The sequence below is a fragment of the Lichenostomus cassidix genome, chromosome 21 (genome assembly GCF_008360975.1).
Source record: "Lichenostomus cassidix isolate B80296 chromosome 21, HeHo_3.0, whole genome shotgun sequence".
Lineage (NCBI taxonomy): Eukaryota > Metazoa > Chordata > Aves > Passeriformes > Meliphagidae > Lichenostomus > Lichenostomus cassidix.
The window spans coordinates 800,905-823,745 of NC_139501.1; the positions used below are offsets into that span (position 1 = coordinate 800,905).

At 50.6% G+C, this 22,841-nt stretch overlaps 2 protein-coding genes across 6 annotated transcripts; both read left to right on the forward strand.

Annotated features, from left to right (window-relative positions):
• The first annotated feature begins 1,233 nt into the window (after window positions 1-1,233).
• Window positions 1,234-11,724, forward strand: GPR157 (G protein-coupled receptor 157). Of its 5 annotated transcripts, none has more exons than XR_014856130.1 (5): window positions 1,365-1,912; window positions 6,336-6,549; window positions 7,715-7,909; window positions 8,453-8,758; window positions 8,862-11,724. XR_014856130.1 is itself a non-coding variant. In XM_085079956.1 (5 exons), the coding sequence occupies exons 1-4, from the start codon at window positions 1,536-1,538 to the stop codon at window positions 8,672-8,674; spliced, it is 1,008 nt and encodes a 335-aa protein (XP_084936082.1). In that variant the 5' UTR covers window positions 1,365-1,535; the 3' UTR covers window positions 8,675-8,705; window positions 8,862-11,724. The 5 variants fall into 5 exon arrangements, 3 of the variants coding, with proteins under 3 accessions (XP_084936083.1, XP_084936082.1, XP_084936081.1); XR_014856131.1 differs by having other exon boundaries at window positions 10,897-11,724; XM_085079956.1 differs by having other exon boundaries at window positions 8,453-8,705.
• A 1,608-nt stretch (window positions 11,725-13,332) lies between these two features.
• On the forward strand, window positions 13,333-22,598 carry LOC146428188 (solute carrier family 2, facilitated glucose transporter member 5-like). The gene is made up of 13 exons (XM_085079954.1): window positions 13,333-13,612; window positions 14,104-14,234; window positions 15,741-15,839; window positions 16,223-16,383; window positions 16,844-16,968; window positions 18,752-18,904; window positions 18,991-19,116; window positions 19,419-19,606; window positions 19,976-20,086; window positions 20,357-20,458; window positions 20,850-20,925; window positions 21,225-21,352; window positions 21,998-22,598. The coding sequence occupies exons 2-13, from the start codon at window positions 14,178-14,180 to the stop codon at window positions 22,226-22,228; spliced, it is 1,557 nt and encodes a 518-aa protein (XP_084936080.1). The 5' UTR covers window positions 13,333-13,612; window positions 14,104-14,177; the 3' UTR covers window positions 22,229-22,598.
• Window positions 22,599-22,841: the final 243 nt, after the last annotated feature.

The window sequence follows — 22,841 nt, forward strand, 5'->3', positions numbered from 1 at the left end:
GTTCAGGCAAAGATACATTTCTCAGTTTTTATTTCCACAATTTATGATGACCTGAGAAGCCACTTATTTTAGAACTGAGGAGAAAGGAATTTCTGAATCACAGCTGCAAGTTAGTGGAAATGTAAATTCTGGATTTATCTTGATTCTCTGTCTGGCAAGACTGAATTAAGCTGTGCTGTGGAGCCACATCCATCACCCAAAATAAAAGCAGAGTGATTTAAAATGTGGAGAATCCTCTCTCAGGTTGGAAGATGGGAATGAAAAACTGAAAGGACAGAGTGGCCAAACCTAATATGAGAACATGAAATCATTTGTATTTTTAAGATGCTTTTGTCAGGTGTTTTTTCAAGGGTGTGGCAGATGGCTTCAGGGCGCTGGGAGAAGCTTGGGTGAGGCTAAGACACCTGGTTTGACAGGTCAGAATCAACCTTGTTCAAGCTCAGTTCAGTGGGGATCTTTCATGGCTGGGTGGCTGGGAAATGATTAAACTATTTGAGAGAACAAGACACCTGAAACAGCATCGCTGTCCTTTGGAAATGGAGCTCATCACTCCTGCCATCAAAGGTGCAAAGCACGAGTGATGCACTGAGCTCTCAGGCGAGTGAGGAGCAAACAAGGACATGCTTTCAGCCTGGGAGTTTTTTGAAGAGGAAGGGCAAAAGCACTGTGGTATCAACAAAACTGTAAAATGCGTTTATCACGGCAGCGAATGCTCTGCTTTGTCTCCGGATGGTTTTGTGCCTCGCAGGCTGCAGGATGTGCACAGTGCGGGGCTGGGAAGGCAAAGGTACCGCAGTGGCACCCGGCAGGGTGAGGTGCGGGTTTTGCTGCTCTGATAACCTCGCTCCGGGAATCCCAACGTGTTTCCCTGAGTGCTCCTATTCGTGTGTAAATCCCGCTGGCTCTGGCTCGGCAGGGAACACGAACTGTGCGCCGTCTTTGGGGAAAGGAAGTGTCGATAGTTAAAGGAAAGGAGACGACAGCAACCCAGGCGTTTATTTCTGTCTCGTTCCCTCCTGTCACGCTGCTCTCGGCGGCCGGGGCGGGCTATTTTTTTTTTTTAATTTAAAAAACATTTAAATTAAAGCCGCGGTGGGTTTGCTCCGTGCGCTCCGGAGGGAGCGGCTCCGGATCCCTGTCCCGGCGCCTGTCCCTGTCCCGGTGCCGGCGGGGATTCCCTGGGCAGGAGGGGCAGGGGGGGCCGGGCTGGCCTCACATGACGGCGGGGGCGGGCCGGGAGCGGAGCTGCGGGGTGCTGGTGCTGCTGGTGCGGCTGTGCGCTCAGCCCGTGCCGCCGCTCCGGACAGGCGCTCCGGACCCAGAGCCAGCCGGACAGGGCGCTCCGGACCCAGAGCCAGCCGGACAGGGCGCTCCGGACACTCCGGCCAGGGGGCTTCGGCTACTCCGCACAGAGCACTCCGGCCAGGACTCTCCGGACACTCCGGCCAGGGCTCTCCGGTGCCGCGGGGCTGCACCGCGCTGTCCCCTCGCTCCGCGCCGCTGTCCCCTCGCTGTCCCCAGGCTCCGGCCGGGCCATGCCCTCCCCCCTGCCCCCCACGCCGCTGTTCGCGGCCGAGCGGGTGGCCGTGCTGGTGTCGTGCTCGCTGTCCTGCGTGGGCTCGGCGCTGCTGCTCTGCACCCACGCTCAGTGGCCCGAGCTGCGGACGCGGCCGCGGCAGCTGCTGCTCTACCTGTCCCTGGCCGATCTGCTCTCTGCCCTCTCCTACTTCTACGGCGTGCTGCAGGACTTCGAGCGCTCCTCGTGGGACTGCGTGCTGCAGGGCGCCCTGTCCACCTTCGCCAACACCAGCTCGTTTTTCTGGACCATGGCCATCGCGCTCTACCTGTACCTCACCATCGTCAGAGGCTCGCCCACGGGCCCGGGTTTGCTCTGGGGCTTCCACGCCGTCAGGTGGGTGCTGTGTGCTGCACCCTGCCCTGTGCTCTGCCTGGGATGGAGCCTCGTGTGTCCCTTCAGTCTCCGTGCTTTTCTTCTCCTCTTCTTCCTCTCAAATTCCTTTTAAACTGGTTTTGCTGTATTTCAACTAACCGACCCTGCTTGTCTCCCCTTTCCCTTCCCCAGCGAAGAGTTGGAGATGTGGAAAAGTTAAAAATGTTTTGTTCAAGGTCATATAGAAAAATTTCAGCCAAGTTGTAACGACTGAAAATCCTGGCTTCTGCTTTCCCTCCGCTCTGCTCTGATGTTTTGGAAATAATGTCACAAAACTCGTGTTTGTGGTACCTGTCTGCCCAAACTTCTGTGTTTGGGATCTGTTTCCATCGGTCCCAACTTCCCCCATCAGCCTGGGCTGTGGATCCTTCCTCTTTCCCCAGGCAGGTTGCTGTAATTCCATACTCATAGGAGAATGTTGTGTACAAGTGATGAAACTGCTAGAGAAGCACTCTGAAGGTTGTTTTGGCATGTTTGATTGAAAGCAAGACAAACCAGACCACAGTGTAGCTTTATGTCTCAGTTTCTGCTATTTAGGGAGCTGATTTTCCACATCATGTTTAGTAAAAGCTTTCATTATGCAATTGGAGCTTGTGGAATCATGTGCTACGTCCACGCTGAGCAAAACAGTGATCCTTCAGTCCTCTGGGTTGCCAAGCTTTTGCAATAAATTATAAGAGGAGTGATCTAGTTTAAAGGGAAAAAAAATCCCTCCAGACAAGTACAGGATTGTCTTTGGTTTCTTAGTCAAAGATTTGTCACCTTTTAGTTTCCAACAGCATCCTTTGGCAGATGATTGAGCTAGGGCTGATCCAGGAGAGGATGGGCCAGAGAGGGACTTCAAGGCTGAGTGTGAATCAGGGAGGAAGTTCAGCTCCTGCCCTGCCTGCTGGAATTGCTGCTTGGCAGCAGGAGCTGTGTGAGGAAGCCTGAGGGAGTCACCTGGGCACTGCAGGGTGGTGCTGAAGCTGAGAGAAGATGCCATGAGACAGGGGAGGAGTATTTAGATTGTCTCATCTCGAGTAAACAGAGAGTTGTGCTCAGAGCTGTGGTGAGGATGGGGTGCTGCTGAAGAGCCACATGTTGCTTAATGGATGTGAAAAAGAAGTCTGACTCCTTCGTGGGCATTCTGGCTCTGCCAGCTACATCAAAGAGCTCAAGCAAATCTGGCCTATTTGTAATTTTCCTGTCTGCTAATTGCTTGTGTGGCTTTTGTCTGTACTTCAGCTTCTCCATCTGGTTTAATGCTCCTCAGCTACCAAGTGTGGAAGGAAACAGAGTCACTGAAACATGCTGGCTGCAATCTGTGCACTCCCTAAAAATCCAGAAAGATTGCTCTAAGCCCCTGACACAGAGGGAGAGGTGCTCAAACTGAGCTGCCTCTGGGTGAATTTGTTAGGTTTATTTTCGATTAAAGATTTTAAGTTAAATTTCCAGTATTTTTGTCTAGGCAAGAACCTGGAATTTTTTCCCTTCCTTGCTCTGTGGGTTGCCAGTACAGCCATGAAATCACCATGGTGTGAAGAGTCATCCCAAGGCAGGATGGAGTTTTGCCAGGCATGTTCTCTACTCTTCACAATCTCCTAAGGGCCAAGTGCTTGTGAAGATGAGCACTTGGTTAATACTAACTATAACCAGAGACTCTTGATTCTTTAGCTGAGTGGAGCTGACTAAATATATGTTGGAGGTCAGTAGCTGAAATTTTCCTGAGGGAATTAGGATGTCACACTGGATCCAACCTGCCAGACAGGTTTGTGCCACACGGATTCCTGTGCTAACACATCCACCAGCTCTGCTGCTGGGCTGGAGAGCTGCAGCTCTGCTTTGCTCTCAGACTTACTGAGCTCAGATGAGCTGCTTACCATGTGTGCTCAGAGCTCCTGCCTGGGATATCCAGGACACTGATTTTTCACTCTTTACAGAGTAAAAATTCCTGTCCCCAGAAGGAGCTGCCTGCAGGTAGGATGGCTTCTGGTCTAACCTGTGCAGGCAGGTGACAGCAAATCACCTGCTTTAAGAGCCCCCAGGGGGAAAAAGCAGCTGTGCAGCAAAAATCAAAATGTGGATATTGAGTGATCTGACCCAAGGGAAGCAGGACAAGTCGAGCTGAACTCTGCTGGAGCTGAAGGGTCCTCACCTTGCCTTGTTTTGGTGCTGCTGTGCAAAGATATGCTGGGTTGTGTGATTTTTTATTCATATATTGCAGGAGCTATATTAGAGGAATAAGTGCTGTTGTGTCTGCCCTGCAGGTGGGATTTCCAGTCTTTTTACAGAGAGGAAAGGAGGAATCATTTTCCCTTCTCAGCCTCACTGTGTTTAGATCCAAGTGTGCTTTGGAGAGGCCCAGCCCACATCATTGCTCTTTGGGGCTCAGAGGAATATTTCTTCCTCTCTGCTATCTTGGATCCTTTTTATTCCAGCCCTTACACATGCCTTGGGTGATGAATCCTGATGCATCTTCAGTTCCTCCCTTCTCCTCGATGGAATAAAAGCACTGACGTTCTGCAGCCTTCCTGAATGTGTCACTGAGGAGCTCTTAAGAATAACCAAACCACCAGTCTCAGTTCTCCTTTCCAGTCTGCTAAAATGGAGCTGAAGTTCACGGAAATGTCTGATTCGTTTCTAGATCCTTTCTAATTTCACTTTGAGCTGGTAATCCTTTGTGCTTGGTGTTAGTGGGAAATATCCATCTGATCCCAAAATGTTCTTCCAGTGAAAATTAGCTGCCTGTTAATACAGTTTTCTTCCCTATTCCTCCTTTTACCAGTTATATATTGAAGGTTTTTTCAGTCCCTTTCTTACTGGTCTGTTATTTCCTATGGTGGCCTCTCTGTGCTTACCCAGTCCTGTCTTACATCCACACACTGTAATTTGACCTGGTTTTATCTCAATTCTCTTTCAGTTTCAGGTCGCTGTTGAGGTCATTATTTAGGCAAATTTGTTTCTTAATTCACTTCCTTTTTCTTGCTGCTTGTGTGCCTTAATGTGGTTTCTCTAAGAAGTGTCAGTTCTCTTGAATTTTATACCTTAGTGCTCAGTTCTTCCATGAGTGCTGCAAATGGAATGTCTTTGCATTTACAACGTTTGCTGAGAAATCACCAGTTTCACCAAAACGACTCCTGAATTGTGGAAACTCTCATGGTGGTGACGTTTGGGATGTTTTTAGAAAGGCTGCTCTGATAACAGTGTGGGGAGAGCTTCCTGCAGCACAGCTGTCCTTAAATAACAGCACTGCCTTGGATTAGCACTGCCTGTTCTGAGCTGAACCCTGAAACAAAATGTTCTAAATGTGCTCAAGAATTGACTCTGAATTTTTTTATGGTTTTATATTTACATTTTTTTTTTGTGAGTAGGTGAGTCCACACATAATTTAAGAGTAGGAAATGGGATATTTTGGAAATCTAATATCATGGGATTATCTCTGAATCTTCAGTTGGGCTATGGAGTTTCAGATAATCTGGTCAAGGCACCTGCTGGCTCTGGAATTTCAGATAATCTGGTCGAGGCAACTGCTGTTTGCCTACATAGTCTGGTGCCTGTGGGACTGATTTTTGGGGGGAAGAGCCTTTCCATGCTCCCTGCAGCTGCTCCAGGCTGTCAGTGGGAGATTTTCCTGAGAGCAAGACAGTAGTGAGTTTGTTTTCTCTGCACCTGGGGGGACCAGGGGGTTGTGCTGGAGCTCAGCCTGAGCCCCTGTCCTTCTCTCCAGGTGGCCCTGAGGAGGGCAGGTGACACATTCATGGATGCAGGGCACTGTTGTGGTGGAATTTTTGTTTGGGCTGCTGGGATTTTTCTGTTCTTCCTCATGGTTTCTTGTGGGCAGCCCAAGGTGCTGAGTGACTTCATTCATGTCTCACCACAGTTATTTTTCTTCTCAATGCTTCCCTATATTTGTCTCTGCCGTCAAGTGAGAAGCCAAAGTCACAAGTCCACGTTAGGAGAATGTGGCTCCTCTGCTTTTGCAGCCTTTTGCTTTTACTGCCAGGACTTTTCCTTGTCTCTTTGACCTTCAGAAATTACAATTGTGCTCCCAAAATACTGACTACACCCCCACTTAGAAGCAAAACAAACAAACGAGCCCCTGACAGAATGAAGTTGTGGATTTCTCTGCCTGTCAGAGTGCAGCACATCACTGCCCCTCTGCCCTGCAGCTCTGGGCTCCACAATCCCAGCATGGCTCCCTGGCAGGAGGATTTGCAGTCCTCATTCAGTCACTGCCCAAGTCCCTTTTGTCACCTCCTGTCCCCTGCTGCAGGGATGCTGACAGTCTGGGACAAGCACTGGAATCCTGTCTGGTGGGCAATTCCTGGCTCTGCCCCCATTTCCTGAGGGCTGGGGGGACTCTGCTCAGACTGGCTTAACCTCATTCTCTGTGTCCCCTCAGCTGGGGTGTCCCTCTGGCCATCACAGTGGCAGCTGTGGCTCTGAAGAAGATTGGCTATGATGCCTCCAACGTTTCTGTGGGCTGGTGCTGGGTGAACCTGGACGCTGAGGATCGACTGCTGTGGATGCTGCTGACGGGGAAGGTGTGGGAGATCCTGGCCTATGTGACTCTGCCTGTGCTCTACATTCTCATCAAGAAGCACATTAACAGAGCAGTGAGTATTTTGCTGGGTGATTCCACCCTGCCATGCCCTGCATTTCTTGCTCCTTATTTAGCAGCTGCAGGGGCAGGAATTGCTCTATGACACTGAAATGTCCCCACTCCTGGGAGCAGCAGTGTCCCTGGCTGAGCAGCACCATCACATGGTGACTTAGCAGGATGTAAAAGCCTTTTGAAAACGAGCAGGGGTTGTGGGATGTTCATGAGGGAAATGTTCAGTGCTACAGGAAGAATTGAAACAGAATGTGAAGGACAAATTCAGCTTTAATCAGTTTTCTGCAGTTCTACTTGTACCAAGACTGGAATTCTCGAACCTCAGTCCTTTTAGTATCTCTGACGATAGTTTGTGTTTGTGAATGTTATTTTGTGCTCGAGCTTGAAGCTCCATTTGGGAGTCCAGCACTGGAGAGCTTTCAGCACCATACAGGAGACTCCCTGTGCTAGCAGGGGTTTGGAATTCAGAGGTTCAGTTGTTGCTGTTCCTTGTGAACACAAAGAATCCAGACATCTAGGACAGCATTTGCATAACAGACAAATCCAGACTGAGAGAGGCAGAAGGAGCTGCATCCAGATTCCTTTTTTCTGAGCTGTGTTAGGGGAAAGAGCTGCACATGTGGAGAGATGTCCTTCTGGAAATTTCTGCCACTGCTTGGTGCAGCTGTGGTGGTGGTGGGGATAAACACAGCCCTGGTTAGGGCAGGGTCCTGAAGGTGATTTGGAAGAACAAGGTAGTTTTCAGCAGTCCCACGTGTCCTGGAGAAGGAAGGGGAGTGTGGAGGGTGTGCTGTGCCTGTCACATCTCGTGACATGCAGCAGGACACAGTGTCCCAGCCGTGCTCACAGATAGCAGCGTGACCTGGAAACCTGAGCATCCCAGCCGGCTCTGCCAGGGATTCCTGGGCACACTGCTCTCCCTGCAGCCCAGCTTGCCCCTCAGGGAGCAGTGTGAGGACAGGCAGCTGTCCCTGTTCTCACCTCGGGGCTCTGAGGCTCCTTGGCCTCAGCAGCAATGTGTTTCCAAAAGCAGAGTGTGCCTGGCGCTCTCACCTGTGCCCTGTTGGCTTCCTGCAGGATGCAGGATTGTGGTTGCTCTGGCAGAACCCCTGGGTGTCCCAGGCTGGAGGTTTTGCTCACATCCCTGTCTCTCCCCTCCCTGGCAGCACGCAGCACTCTCGGAGTATCGCCCCCTCCTCTCGGGGGCTCCTGCCTTCCAGCCCCGCACCTCCATTGCAGACAAGAAGCTGATCCTCATCCCCATCATCTTCATCTTCCTCCGCATCTGGAGCACCGTGCGCTTCATCCTCACCCTCTGCGACTCCCCTGCCGTGCAAAACCCCGTCCTGGTTGTCCTGCACGTGAGTGTTTGCCAGGAAATCATCACCGGGAGGATCTGGGAGGGAGACAAGGTTTTGGTGCTCCCAAAGCACTTGTTTTGGCAGGATGGAGTGTTGCAAGAGCATCTGCTCCCTACAGGCCAGCGCTGCCTGGACAGGGATTGCAGCAGGAGCTGTTCCAGCAGCAGCAGTGGCCATGCCAGGGACAGGAACTGCAGCAGGAGCTCTTCCAGCAGCATCTAGTGGCTGCAGGGGAAAGCTGCACCGGCAGGGATGGACAGGACCAGCTGGCTGTGGGGACAACAGCTCCGAGGGGAATGTTGGGTGTCTGTCCTCCAGCAGGGCTCAGCCTGCTCCTGCCCTACACCAGTGCCAGTGTACAACAGCCCCCTGGGCTGCTTTTGGGTGCTTTTTGTGAAAAAAAGCCAATTTTTCTGAATTTGTTGTTCTCACCAAGGACAAAGTCCTTAACTGTCAGTACTGCAGCTGGTCTGACACGATGTTTGCTCTTCTCTGGGGGTGCCTGTGGGAGCAGCCCTGGTGATTCCTTTTGTGCCTTTGCAGGGAATTGGGAACACATTCCAAGGAGGAGCCAACTGCATCATGTTCGTGCTGTGCACTCGGGTGGTCAGGGCTCGGCTGCTCTCCCTGCTCTGCTGTGGTCACTGTGCTGAGCTGGACTGGCCTGTGCAGAGGTCCAGCAGCTCCTGGCAGCACCCAGAGCCCCGCAAGGACAAGGACGTGCCTGGCCCCGAGCACACCAAGCCGCTGCTCTCCAGCACCTGAGCTCTGCCTGCTGCCCGTTCCTTCTCTCATGGTAAACACCCAGAGTGAGCCTTTCTCCTGCCCTGCCTGTGCACAGATCTGAGGGTGAGCAGTGACTGGGGGGTTCTGCTGCTGCTCTGGGGGTTCCCTGCCTGGCTCTGCAGCTCCCAAACCATTTATAGAACTGCTCTGCTCCCTTCCCCCCCAGCTGTCACTTGAGCCTGTAAAGTGAGGAACTCAGCTGCAGAGCAGTGTGACCCACAAGGACAGGACACCAGTGAAAACTGAAGAGGAACTGGTGGCTCTTTCTAATGTGGAGAACCACGTGCACCACGTTTCATCAGTACTGCACGGATCAGATGTTCAGTGCCCCAGATTTCCCCATAAGGGAACACAACCCCTGCTGTCTGTCATCAGAGAAGGGAACAGAGGGGAAGTGATTCCAGGCTTGCCTAGAAAGTGTCTGGGAGCAAAAATCTGACAGAAGTTCTTCATTTCAGGGGCAGGACTGGGCACTGACTGTCCTTGCATTGGTCTAGTTGTGTAAGCACCTTGTTTCCTGGAGCTTGACCTGAGGATGGCAGAATTTACAGAGGTGTCAAACTTGGTGTGGGTGTCTGTCTATGAGGCAGATACTGATAGAGCTCCTTTCATATCAGAGTGCAGCTGAAGGAGGTAAAACCCAGAGCAGCTGTCCTGCTGCTCAGATAAATGCTCTGGGATGTGCTGGGATGTGCTGTCTCTTCAGGCAGAGTGGGAAACCCTCCATGACTGGGTATTTTTGTGCTTCCCCTGCAGGTCACACTCAGTCCAGAGGGGTGTGTCTAGAAGGCAGGATGCCCATCTGGGCCGTAGGGCATGGCAGGGGATCAGAATCCTGGAAAGAAAACTCTCTCTTGGGAATGGCAGGGCTCTGAGTAGACCTCTCTGCACACATCTGTTTCTTCTGCTCCCAGACCACACAGCCCAAGAAAACAAAGGACTTTTTATTTGCTATCAGTTGACATTTTTAATTTGCAGAATAGGTTTTTGCAGAGAGAACAGGAACCTCGTGAGCTGTCTGGGGAGGGAGGGAGGGCAGCTGTCAGCCCTGCTGCTCCAGCCCCCAGCTGCTCCAAAGCTGCTTTCTTGGCTCATTTTAGTGATGTTTACAGCAGGCAGCACAGTGCCATGACACAGAGTCCTAGGGTGCTGTGGGCAGAGGCAAGCCCTGCTATTTCCTGAAGCCTTGGCATTAACTATATAATTATATTGGTATATTTAAGCCCTATTGTGCACAGGCTGTGTAAACATGTCCTCAACAGCTCATGGGGCTGCTGAATGGCTCTGCTCTTCAGCATCCCTGGAGTCTTTGAAAGGTAGATGGAAGCATCTTATCTGTGCCACGGATGACTTCAAGAGGTTTCCTTCTCCTTTCAAAAGGCTTTTTTAAACTTCTAAAAGCTAAATAGCAGAAAAACCTTGATAGCTCAACCTCTTGTGAATCCCACAAGGCTTGGAAAGAGGAGCTGTGTTAAACTTCTTGCAGAAAGGTAGGATAGAAATTTTTAAATTTTATAAGACAGTATTATGCTGTGTTCAGTTTTTTTGGAACCAGCTCTGAAGAGAGAAAGCAAAACTATCACCGACTTGGCTTAAGGGAAACCAAAACAGCACAAAGAACACCACAAAAAATAATCAAAACTGTTTCCATGTTCCCAGTTTGCCTTTTTCCATTACAGAGCTCTCAGAAATGCTTGTGGAGGAAAGTGCCAGGGTTACATTTCCAGCTCCAGGGCTCAGGGAAGCACTGGGTTATAAATACCATTTCTGGGCTGCAGCACCCACACCGACACATGGGGAAGGTCTGGGACATCTCTGACATCCTCATGTCAGAGAAACAGCCAGCAGGGAACCTCATAGAAATGTCTGTGGTTCCTCACCCTGCAGCTGAGGGCAGTGTGAACAGGAACAGGGGAGGGGGTGTGGAAGTGCCTGGCTGTCCTGGCAGGGTCCCCCTGTCCCTGGACCAGCTGTGATGGCAGAGGAAGTGCCTCAGCTGGCTCTGAAGGTGTCCCTGACCCTTCCCTGTGTGGCACAAGCTGGGGGATTTCAGCAGGGATGTTTCTGAGGTTGGGGTGCCAGGCTGGGTCTGTTCAGCTGCTGCAGGGGGACAGCACTGGCATCCCTGAGCTCTCCTGGCTCTGTGCAGGGCTGCAGGCTGGGGACAACTCCAGAGGGTGACTGTGGCTCGTTCTGTGCAGGTGCAGGATGGAGCCAGAGCCCCACAGAGGGAGCTGCAGCCCGGGGAAAGCGCCGCTGGAGAGGCTGAGCTGGAGAGGAGAGGCTGAGCTCTGAGCTCCTCACTCCTCACACACTGCAGCCTTCAGTCCTCAGCTTCACTCAGGATCCTCTGCAAGACATTGCTCGGCTGGACTGCAGTTTATCTCCCCTCCTTCCCCTCACCCTCCACTGTAAATCTTGAACTTGTTTGGGGTTTTGCTTTTCTGCCTGGCGAGGCTGATGAGTGGTGAGCTCTGAGGTGAACCAACACTGTGCTGACAGGAGACCTTCAGGAGCTGCTGGAAGGACTGTCCTGGGCATGGACTGCAGTCTGGTGTGTGAGTCTTCCCAGGAGCTCCAGCCTGGCTCCTGTTCTTCCCTTGAACATGGACAGCAATGTGCCAACCCGTTTGGTGTGTGAAGGTGACGGATGGTTCCTCTGGACAGTTCCTCTGGATGGTTTATCCCCCCTCCTTGGTGGGCAGGAGCCATGGCCAGCAGGGTTTGTGGTGCAGCAGGGGGATTGTCTCCCGAGGGAATCAGAGCCCTGCAGGCTCCCTTGGTGCTCAGGGATTTCGGGATGAACCCCAGGCTCCAGCAGGGACAGCACTCCTGGCAGCAGGAGCAGCCTGGCTCTGTGCCCCGGAGGTGCTGCGCTTTGGGAGTGTTGTGTTGTGTCACACTGGGGAGGAGGCTTTGTTTGCTATTTGGAGATTATGTTTTACCTTATTCACAGCTCCTTGTTTGCTTGGGTTTATAAAGTATTTTCTCCAACTTTTACACAATAAAGTTTTGTTTCCTTACCAGGACACTGGCCAGTGTTGCATTTCTGCAGCAAAAATAGGATCTCCTTTGCTTCTGGGCTGCAGAGCCCCAGGTCTGCTGCTCCCTGCAGAGTCCCCGTGCATCCAGCTTTTCCTAATCCTTTCCTATTGCTGGGGGATCAGACTGCCAAATCTGCCCCTTCTTTATTTGATTGGAAGCCATTTGTACAGCTGATAAAGCAGCAGTGTCTGTGTGTGGCTTCTTTTCAGGCAGATCATTTGTTTCTCAAATCCTTGTTTCACCTGAAGCCCATTGTAGCTCAGGGTATTGGATTAGCCTTGCCTGAACATGCAATTCCTTCCCCAAAAGCAGGTGAGAAGGTGCTGCTGTCACCCATGCTGTGTTCTGGGGGACGTCTCCTTGGGTGGGTGTTGAAATGAGCACTCTGCAGCAAGGCTGCCAGCTCCTGCACCAGCACTTTTTGGAGCTCACCACCAATATTCTCAGCAGATTTACTTTCCTGGAAACTAAGTTCACCCTCTTAATCGTTCCCCCTCCCAAAGATAGCAGAGTTTCACAGGCTCCAGCCTTGAGCACAGAGCATGGTGCTGACTAAATAAATCCTGCACACGTGTAGGAGAACTCTTACCATGAGGTGGGTGAGTGCAGAGCAGATAGAGGTGAGTTAAAGTCTCCAGGCAAACACGCCCTGGGGTGAAGAGCAGGTCTAAGAACCACGATGATGAGTGCTGAAATGGAAAATGTGCTCGTAAAATGCCTTGAAATCTGCTCTTTGCTTGTTCCTGGCTCTGTCCTTTGCCCAAGTCCAACAGGATCTCAGCTGCTGGAGATGTCACACCCCTGCAAGTGCTTCGAGCATCCAAGAAGTTGATTGACTATCCTGTCTCCCTTCATCGACCTCTTCCAGCATCACCCCATCGCCAGTTACAAGCTCACGGATGTTGTTTCCAGAGCCTTGCTGTGTTTGGAAAATATTCAAGCTCTTCTGCTGCCATAAGCAAATATTTACTCTGATGAAGGGGGAAGGGTTTTTGATGACAAGCATATGTGCTCTCTTTGATTCCTGGATGCTTCAAGATTATTTCTTCAAGTTCAGGAATGGAGTTTAAACACCGTGATAAAGAATTTTCCTTCCTTGTAGCGACTGAGTGCCAAAGCAGCTGTCATTCTGCCAAGAGCTCCCAGAAAGACGATAATGTTTTTAAAGAACTAGAATTCCATTAAGGAAATTTGTCCTCTTTGAAGTGTCCCCACCTCTGGGGCAGAATTTTCCCTCTTGGCTGAAGCTCTCTAAATGTGAGAACAGCACGAGCTTTGGGCTTAGCAGGTGTGACACAGCAGCATGCTCAGGGCGTGATCCCCGTCAAGGTGCCAACGTGTCCTTCAGGTTGTTCATTGAAAAGAAATACAATAAAAGATAAATACCAAGAAGATTGGGGACTAAATTCCACCACCCTGCGTGCAGCAGGGCTCTGTTCCTCTTCCTACTTTGGCACAGGATTCTTCCACGCGGAGAATGAGGCTGCAGCCAGTCAGGGAACGTGCAGGACACGTGGAAAGAGCTGTTGCTCAAGAGGATGCCTTTTTTATGCGCTGGCTGGTAAAGATAGACGGACCAATAAACACGAGGTTTGGCTGCAGTTTTTTTTTCCGGCTGTGAACTTTGCATTTGATAAACTTTAGGAGTTGTAGTGGACTATTAACCAGGTCCTGGGCTGTTAAAAGCAGTCCCATAACAGAGGAGGTTAATACGGAGCCAGCAGCACGTGGCGCAGCTTTTGCATGGAGAGGGAAAGGAACTGGAGTGCTTTGGAGGAGACACGCTGTGCTCTGTGCACTGTCCAAGCCCCAGCTCTGCGAGGATGAACGCTGAGAGCTGCCTGAGTGCCTGAGCCAGCTGGGCTGAGCAAGGTAGGACAAAGAGCAGCTGTGCAATTAGGGGCAGCAGGGGGTTAATGGGGTTCAGCCGCATTGCTGGGGCACAGGGCAAACACCCTCTGTTGCCAGGGCTGTTCCCCTGTTCCCTGATGCTGCAGTTGCTGGGCAATATTTCCAGCTGTACCATCCACAGCTGCCCAGGAGCTGCAGCTCTAGAGACTCACCTTCTCACCATGTAGAGAAATCAGGGGGAAATCGGCTCATTTTAGCAGTTTTTGTGATGTCTGCCCCTTGGAGAGATGAGCCTCTGCCCCCTGTCACTGGGCAACACCTCTGTCTGAGACAGGAGCTGGAAAAAGAGCATCTGACACTGGCAGCAGACTTGAAATAAAAATAAATTGGAAACATGGGAGAGTCACGCCGAGGAGGGGAATGATCAGCCACCAGTGCCTTACCCTGGCTGCTAGAGCCTGTTGTTGATTGGGTGTTTTTGGAAGAGTCACAGAAGGGGTTTTTCTGTGCAGGGCGTTTCCATCCCCTGCCGTGGCTGCTTTGCCTGGAAGAACCTGTTGTCAGCATCTGTGATTCAAATACCAAAATGAAGCTGAAAGGAGGGAGGCAGGAGAGATCCGAGGGCAGCGGAGGTGCAAAGGGGGTGAGTATGTTGGCTGCCTATTTCCAACCTGAGTCTCCCACAGAGATAGAGAACAAGCTGTTGGAGATCTGTGGGTACCTGCAAAGAGAGGAGAAGACCATGATCTTTTGGGCTAAGGTCTCCCCAGGGAGAGCAGAGATGTTTAAGTTCTCAAAGCTGGTTTGTGTCTGTCTGCAGTGCAGTGTTGCACTTAGTCTTGTGATTTTCTCTCTGTCTGCAGCTCACCCACCCTGTAACTTCTGTGTGACTTTCCCCTTCTGTGCATGTTTTCTTTCCTACTTTCTAATCAGTTTTAGGCTGCAGCTGCTTCTGGATGGGGCTGCCTTTCCCAGCAGTGTTTGTGGTCTTGCACTGCTCGGGACACCAGAGGTTTTCCTGAAAGTGCTGCATGTCAATAATTAACACCAGCAGCTCCTTTGAGCTCCTGGGATTTGGTTAATGAGAGCAAGGCAGCTGCTTTTCATCACCAACCAGAGAATGTCAGCAATCTCCTAGAAAATGGACCCTGGAAGGCTCAGCTTCCTCCTGATCCTTGGTCTGGGATCGACTTGAATTTCAGTCCCCTGTAATGCATTAAACTCTGCAGATCCCTGGAGCTGAACTGCCAGAGATTCTGAGGAATAGAAAGAAGCACTGGCAGCTATTTGGACAAATGTTCAATTAGGGAAATGACAGAGCCCTCATGTGGGACCTGAGCTGAGCGTTGGGACGGAAAACCTCGCAGACATTAAGGCTGGTCTGGTGGCAGCAAATGAGATGAAAATGAAAAATGACTTTATTGATGTAGCAACAGTGAGATGCATTAGTGAGCTATAAAAACCAACCAAACAAAACCCCAACAACCCAGCTCTGTCAACACAGCCTGGGGGCTGAACAGGAGCTAAACAGTTGCGAACAGCGAGTTGTTTGAGTTGTTAGCAACGCTGGGGAATGTGTGCCCACAACACCATTTCTGATCCTGCAGTTCCCCTCCTCTGCTGGAGTGCAAAGTGCAGCTCTAGTATCCCTCAGCCAAGTCCTCAATGAGCTGCTTGGATAAGTTCTAATTGGCTTCAGTGGCAATCGATTAGATCCATAAATAGCTTGATCCCAAAATGCAGAGGAGGACAAAATGAACAGGAAAGGGATTTTGTCACTTGATTAAAATCACTTCTTTCTAAAGCTTTCCTGTGCCAACATCCTGTGTTGTTTCACTGTCCAATTTGTGTGTTGGAAAAAGAATAATTGCATGCAACTTTTTCCCGGTGGTGTTTTAAGAATGATAACTTGAAAAAAATTAGTCATCCAAATGATTCACCAATATCAGCAAAGCAGAGTGAATTACTGTAATGACTGTGTGCGTATCAAGCAGAATAAAATAAGTTGGAATGGAAACAACCCATTGGGCTTTTATATACAGTAAAATGAAGGGGGAAACACAGAAAGCAAGACTTTGCTGAATGTTATTAATGCCTAAAAGCCAGACCCTTCTAAGGTGGTGATTATGTTTTTTCTTTCCCTCTGCAGAAAATGACACTTTCCCTGGCCCTGGTAACACTGATTTCTACATTTGGATCTTCCTTCCAGTATGGCTACAACGTGTCTGTGATCAACTCTCCTGCCCCGGTGCGTTGGGCTGAGGAGCAGGGTTAGAGCAGAGCCAGGCAAATGTAACTTAAAGTCCATTAAATATTAATGGTGGGTGTTTTGGGCAGGGGCTTGGCCTCTCTTTGTGCCTGGGACGGATGAGCTGTGACAGATGACAGATGTTCCCTGCTCCCCTGGGAACCAGGCAGATCCTACAGGGCAGGACAACCTGCAGGAACACTTATCAGCCTTTCCATCCCTCTCTTGCATTCATTTCCTAGCTCACCCATTCTGGTTTTTTTCCAAGACAGTTGTTTATAATAGAGCTTTATGGCAGAGCTTTATAGCATTTGTTGATGTCTAACTTTTACAGCATGAAAATTGTACTTACTGTGCTAAATCTGCTTTGTATTTCATTCCAGTACATGCAAGACTTCTACAACCAAACCTACCTGGACAGGACTGGAGCTCCCATGGGCAGTGGCTTCCAGACCCTGCTCTGGTCACTCACAGTGTCCATGTTCCCTCTGGGGGGATTGTTTGGCTCCCTCATGGTGTGGCCCATGGTCAACAGGTGTGGCCGGTAGGTGAGAGCTGAAATAAAACTCACATCAAACTCATCCCAGGGTGACTCTGCCCTGCCCAGCCCTTCAGCAGGGTGAAATTCCCACACACAGCTCGAGGCTGAAGCATAGGGATGAGGGTGAATTGCTGGGCTCAGCCACAGTGCCGTGTCCCAGGTGTAAAGGAATTTCTGTGGTTCTGGTGTGGCCAAGGCCAGGCTGTGGGTTGGACACTGACCCAGGCAGGAAGGTCCTGGCAGCTCAGATCAGCCCAGCCTCTGCTGCCCAGCTTTCCTGAGAAACTTCACTTTTTTCTGGAAGCATTCATTGCCTGCGGGAAAAACACTAAAATTGTCATTTTCTCTTTGATCAGTCTTTGAGATGATGATTATTTGAGTTTTGGGCAGTATGACACTGAGGCGATCTATCTGCAACTTAGAAAAACCCAACAGAATCTGTCTCCTTTCCTGTTCCTTGCAGAAAGGGCACTTTGCTGATAAATAACCTCTTTTCCATCGCTGCTGCGATCCTTATGGGAACCTCAGAGCTGGCAAAAACCTTTGAAGTAATCATCCTTTCCCGTGTTATCATGGGGATATTTGCTGGTAAGTGGATGGTAAAGGGAGAGCAATAAATATTTCCTTTGCTGTGTAAAGGTGTTTTAGTGTCCCAGCAGAGGCTCTCTCACTGTAGAACCTGCATGGCAAGGCTGTGCTCTAGCAGTTGTCTTCTGCATGGTAAAGATCTTTGGGAGATAATGGCCCTGGACTGGAATTTAGGCTGGGGAGAGGGAATTTAGGGAGGAGATGTGTGTCTGTAAATGCAGCAATAAACATCTGCTGGGCACTGCTGCTCCCACAGCCCGCAGAGCTGCTGAGGCTGAGGATAATCTGTTTTCCCAGACAATTTACAGCAGACAGTCTTGGTTTTTTTTCCTTTTTAACAAAACCGGAATTATCCATCAAAATCATTGCCAGATCCAATAATGCAGTCCTGGAACTGACTGTTCTTCCTGCAGGAGAAATGGTAAAAGGGAGAGCAAAGGGCTCAGAGCCACTGGATTTCCTGCAAAGACAGGGAAGCCAAGGGTGTGAGTGGCTTTACAGGGGCTGCAGTGACAGGGGACAAGCAGACCCATGCTGGGTACCCCAGGCAGAGCCAGGTCTAGAAGGTTCCAAAGAGCATTTAGGCTCAGTTAATTGGCTTTGGACTGGTGAGACTGGCACACTCCGTGGTTTGTTAACGAGCTGGGATAGCCTGGAAAGACAAATTTCCTGCTTTAGCCCACCAATTGTAATTGCTGCAGATCAAGTTGCTTTCCCAAGCCAGTCACATGTTTTCCATATTTTTTTTTTTTAGCCCAATGGTTTTATTTTGGCTTTTGACTCTTAAACCTGGCAGCTGCTCTCAGCACAGGAGCTTGGAAAAAATGCTAAGGGTCTTGTCAAATGTGATCCCTCCTTCTAGTTATTTATAACCAACAGGCAAATCCTGCCTGGCTGCCCTGGCTTGTCCTTCTCAGGCTGCCCTCACCTGAACTGTGGACATTGTGCCTGGGGAGGATCTGGGAGGATCCAAACGTCACCCTCCTGCACTGCTTGTTTCTGTGCCTTTTACCTTTCAAAACTCAGCCTTAACACCCGTGTTACCTGCAGCTCCTGAAGCGTAGGAACTCTAAAAATGTCAGATAAGAGTGCCCTGAGGTCATTTGATTCCAGGAATTTGGGCGCTGCCAGGATTGACAGCGTAAGCACAGGAGCTGGCAGCTCGCTGGGATCACTGTGGGCAGCCCTAGAATGTTCCTCAAAATAACCTGCGTCCCTGGTGGCCTTATTAGAGCATAAATACCTGTTCCAACGAGCCACCTGCAAGATATCTTGGACCAGCAGAGCTCCCTGCAAAGCATTACTGAGCAGGGAGTTTTTAAAAGCCAACACAAAGTCATTTCCTTCCACTTCCACATCATACTGATTTCTCTTCTTGTTTTAGAGGAAGCAAAACTCCCCCCCTTACACTTGGAGTTTGTTTCCAAACCTGAAGCAGCACAACTTTTCCTTGTGTGTCTTGTGGTGTTCCTGGCAGACCCTGCTGGGAGAAATCTGCTTTTTAGGAGGATGAACACTGAGAGCCCCAAATCATCTGCTGGCTCTGTGGGCAAGACAGGCTACAGCTAACCCTGGCAGACTCCAAAAATGCTTTGCTGCCCTGCAGGTGATAATCCAGGCACTCCTAGCAGAAGGGTTTGAGTTGGAAGTTTCTGCATGTCCTGCAGCTCATCAGGGAATGATGAACTGCATGTCATCATGCATGTCCTTTTGTTCTCTATGGGAAAACAGCAGCTTGCTGAAGGTTGAGCTGCACATCTAATGTTGTTCTTCTAACTGCCAGGTCTGGCTTCCAATGTGGTTCCCATGTTCCTTGGAGAAATATCCCCCAAAAACCTGAGAGGTGCTATTGGGGTGGTCCCACAGCTCTTCATCACCGTGGGGATCCTTTCAGCTCAGATCCTTGGTCTCAACAAGATCCTTGGCAATGCTGAAGGTAAAGCTGTGGCTCAGGGCTTCTCCGTGAGCTCCATGGGGAGGATTGCTCTGAAATCTGAGCTGGTGTTTGTGTCCTTGCTGCAGGGTGGCCTCTGCTGCTGGGGCTCACTGGGATCCCCTCACTGCTCCAGCTCCTCACACTGCCCTTCTTCCCCGAGAGCCCCAGGTACCTGCTCATCCAGAAGGGCAACGAAGAGCAGGCAAGGAGAGGTACAGCCCCGGGATGGGATGGGACGGGATGGGATGGGATGGGATGGGATGGGATGGGATGGGATGGGATGGACCCGACTGTGGGACGTGGCTGACAGCACGTCAGCCTGGAATTCTCCCCTGAGGCATTGCTGGGGGGTGGAATTCTTGGAATGCTGCTCCTTTCCCTGCACGTGGGGATCCCCAGGTTCCCACCACAGGAGCAGTGCTGCCCAGGGTCACCCACTGCCCTGTCTGGGTTTGAGGCAGGAGACCTCTCTGTAAAGCTGGCAGCTCAGAACTCACCATGCTCTCCCCACCAGCTCTGCAGAGGCTGAGGGGCTGTGAGGACGTGGATGATGAGATCGAGGAGATGTACCAGGAGGATCGCTCTGAGAAGGAAGAAGGGCAGTTCTCTGTGCTCAGCCTGTGCACCTTCAGGGGCCTGAGGTGGCAACTCATCTCCATCATCGTCATGATGATGGGCCAGCAGCTCTCGGGGATCAACGGGGTGAGTGGGGAAGGCCAGGGGTGCAAACATGGGGGTGATGGGGCAGTGCTGACACAGGAGAGCAAACCTGGGACAGGGGAGTGCCACCTCACCCAGGACACACCCAGTGTCACACTGGGCTGGGCTGACCCTGGCCAGCACCAAATCCATGGATAGGCACAGGGCCAAGCTGCCCTGTGAAGGGTAATTGGAATGATTTTAGAGTAAAGTGCTCATGCCCAGATCCAAACACCAGTGTCTCCAGGAATGGAAAATCTCAGACCTCAGCCTTCTGTGCATGAGAGCCAGGATTTAAAGCAGCCAAAATGGGATTTCCACGTTCCACCTCTGGACTCCCCATGTATTAACCCAGCTGTGGCTTTGCTGCAGGTTTTCTACTACGCAGACAGAATCTTTGAGTCAGCAGGAGTGGACAGCAGCAGCATCCAGTATGTCACTGTGTCCATAGGTGCCATCAATGTCGTCATGACTTCACTCGCTGTGAGTTTGTGTTGTTGCTCTCTGAGTTCTGCCTTGTCCCCTTGTCCCCGAGTTTAAATTAGGTTATGCTCATGGAATCCCACAATCACAGAGTGGTTTGGGCTGGAAGGGACCCTAAAGATCACCTCTTCCCAAAACCTTGCCCTGGAGTGTTATTGGCACTCACTGGGAGATGCTTTCCATGACAGATGCCCCGTGGTGTCCCTTGGGTGGAAATACCTGCAACAAGTGCTGAGCCCCAGGTGTCTCCTCACCTCCTGTCTCTTGCAGGTGTTCATTGTGGAATCCCTGGGGAGGAGGATCCTTCTCCTGGCTGGCTTTGGTCTGTGCTGTGCCTCCTGTGCAGTGTTAACTGTGGCCCTCAATCTGCAGGTGTGTAGGGATGGCTCAGGTGGTCTCACCCGTGATTTCTGGGCTTTACAGAGGGCAGGCTGTTGGAATATTTGGAGGATGCTTCTACACCTGGGGGAGAGGGGATGGTGTGGAAGGTCTCTGTATTTGTGTATCCACCTTAAAGCCAGGAAAAGCTGTGATCCTGCTTGCCTGAATCCTCCTGCTAGGATGTTCACAGTACCTGTTGCATCCCTTTGGCAGCAAGGCTCATAGCCAGGCTGTGATGTCTGTGTCTAATTTGGGACATATCTGGCAGTGGAAGGTGACACTGCCTTTAGGATGCCTTCAGATCCTACTGTGACCAATGCCTTGAATGTGCTGGTGATGGTCAGACAGGAACCACACCTAACCTGTGATCCAATCCTTGCAGACCACTATCTCCTGGATGTCCTACCTCAGCATAGCCTGTGTCATTATCTACATCATTGGACATGCCATTGGAGCCAGTGAGTACCCACAGCCTGCCCAGCCTCCTCCACCAGCTGAGTAAAGCCCAGTGTTGTGTTCTGTTTCAAAGAAAAACCTTTGTGGAGCTCATCCACAGAGGCTCATCCATGTGGTCATGCCCTGTGCAAGTCATTTAATTGCTTTTTGTTTCCTTTAAATTTAATCCTTGTTTGACTTTCTGGGTGCTTCTAAACACTGGTAGTGAGAAACCAGTCTGACAATGAAACATGCAGTCTAATTGGGAATTCAGAGTGAGTGGGCTGCTTTTGGGATTTGCTCACTTGCAGCTGCCTTGCAGGTCCCATTCCTTTTGTGATGATCACGGAGATGTTCCTGCAGTCCTCCCGACCTGCAGCGTTCATGGTGGGAGGCTCTGTGCACTGGCTGAGCAACTTCACCGTGGGGCTGCTCTTCCTCTACATGGAGGTAAGAACCACCCCAGGGCAAAGCTTGGGCTGAAAATCAGCCTCTTCACCCCTGGGCTCCTACAGAGAGGCTTTGAAGAGCTGTAAATGCACTTGCTGGTTCTCAGAACCTGTGTGCAGGATTATGTTAAGGGCATGAAACCAATGTCAGCATTTTCTCCTTACACCTGTCTGTTGCACAGACTTTAAAAGAGAGCAGCTTCTTGCCAGGTAAATATCTCATCCTGAGCTCAGGAGCATGGAAAAGATAGCAAATTCCCCATCTTCCACTGCAGGATGTGCCTCAGAGTAACAATTTTAGCTTTTGAAATGTGAGTGCTCAGCTCAAGCTGACCCCAGCAGCAGTGACCTGGAAACTGTCAGTGCCTGACTTGACCCTGTGCAAAGGGAGCTGCTGAGCTGGACTGGTGGAGCAGACCTCTCCCTCCTGTCCCAGCAAATCCAGGGTGTTTCCAGGAAGCCCATGGTAGTGGTGTGAGAAGACAGAATCTAGAACCACCCCAGCTTCAAGTTGTTTGGCTGGAAATGTGTGCACCTCACTGTGGCTGCATACTCTGCAGCCAGTGCAGGGTTCAGCATGACCAAAGCAGGTAACTCCCACCTGGAATGTTGCCCTGATCTCTCCTCTCTCCTGTCACTGCCCTAGGCTGGGCTGGGGCCCTACAGCTTCCTCATCTTCTGTGCCATCTGCCTCGCCACCTTGATCTACATCTTCTTTATTGTTCCTGAGACCAAGAATAAAACCTTCATGGAAATCAACAGGATCATGGCCAAGAGGAACAAAGTGGAGATTCAGGAAATCAAAGAAGAGCTTAAAGATTCCTACCCCCCAGGCAAGCAGGAAGAGAAGAAAGCACTCTCCAGCAGTGAGATGTGACCCAGCTGTGTTTGGCCTGGCAGGAACTGTTCTGCAGGAAAACAAATACATGGTTCCTGCTTTGATGCTGATCTGACAATCAAGGAATTGTTAAGGCTGGGAAAACACCTCTAAGATCAAATCCAGCTGCAAACCTCACGCTGTCAAGTCCTCCTCTTGTCCCAAGGAATGGAAATGTCCTCAGCCAGCTCCGTTCTGTGACCAAGCAGCTGATGGCACGAGGTGATGTGTGACACACCATGGGGGACACAGGCCAGCCCTGGGCTGGCTGTGGTCAGTCGTGTGTGCAAGGAGTGCACTAAATTCCTCTGAGGATCTGTCACTTGTGTGTTTGAGGGTCCAGCATGAGGAAATTAAATTTGATTTGTTATATCAGTGTGCTGCCCTCTGTTCTGAAAAATCAGAGCTGTCGAACAGAATGGATTTTGTGTTGTTGGAGAGTCCTTCACTTGAGTTGCTTTAACCTTAGAAAATTAGGTTTTTAGCTGCCCTCAAACTTGTGATAAGTATTGAAAAAGAAGCTGTTTCTCTGCTGTGTCTCTACATCCATTACAGAACAGAAGGCAGCTGTGCCACCAGCCAGGGCACAGGGATGGCACAGGACCTGGCCTAG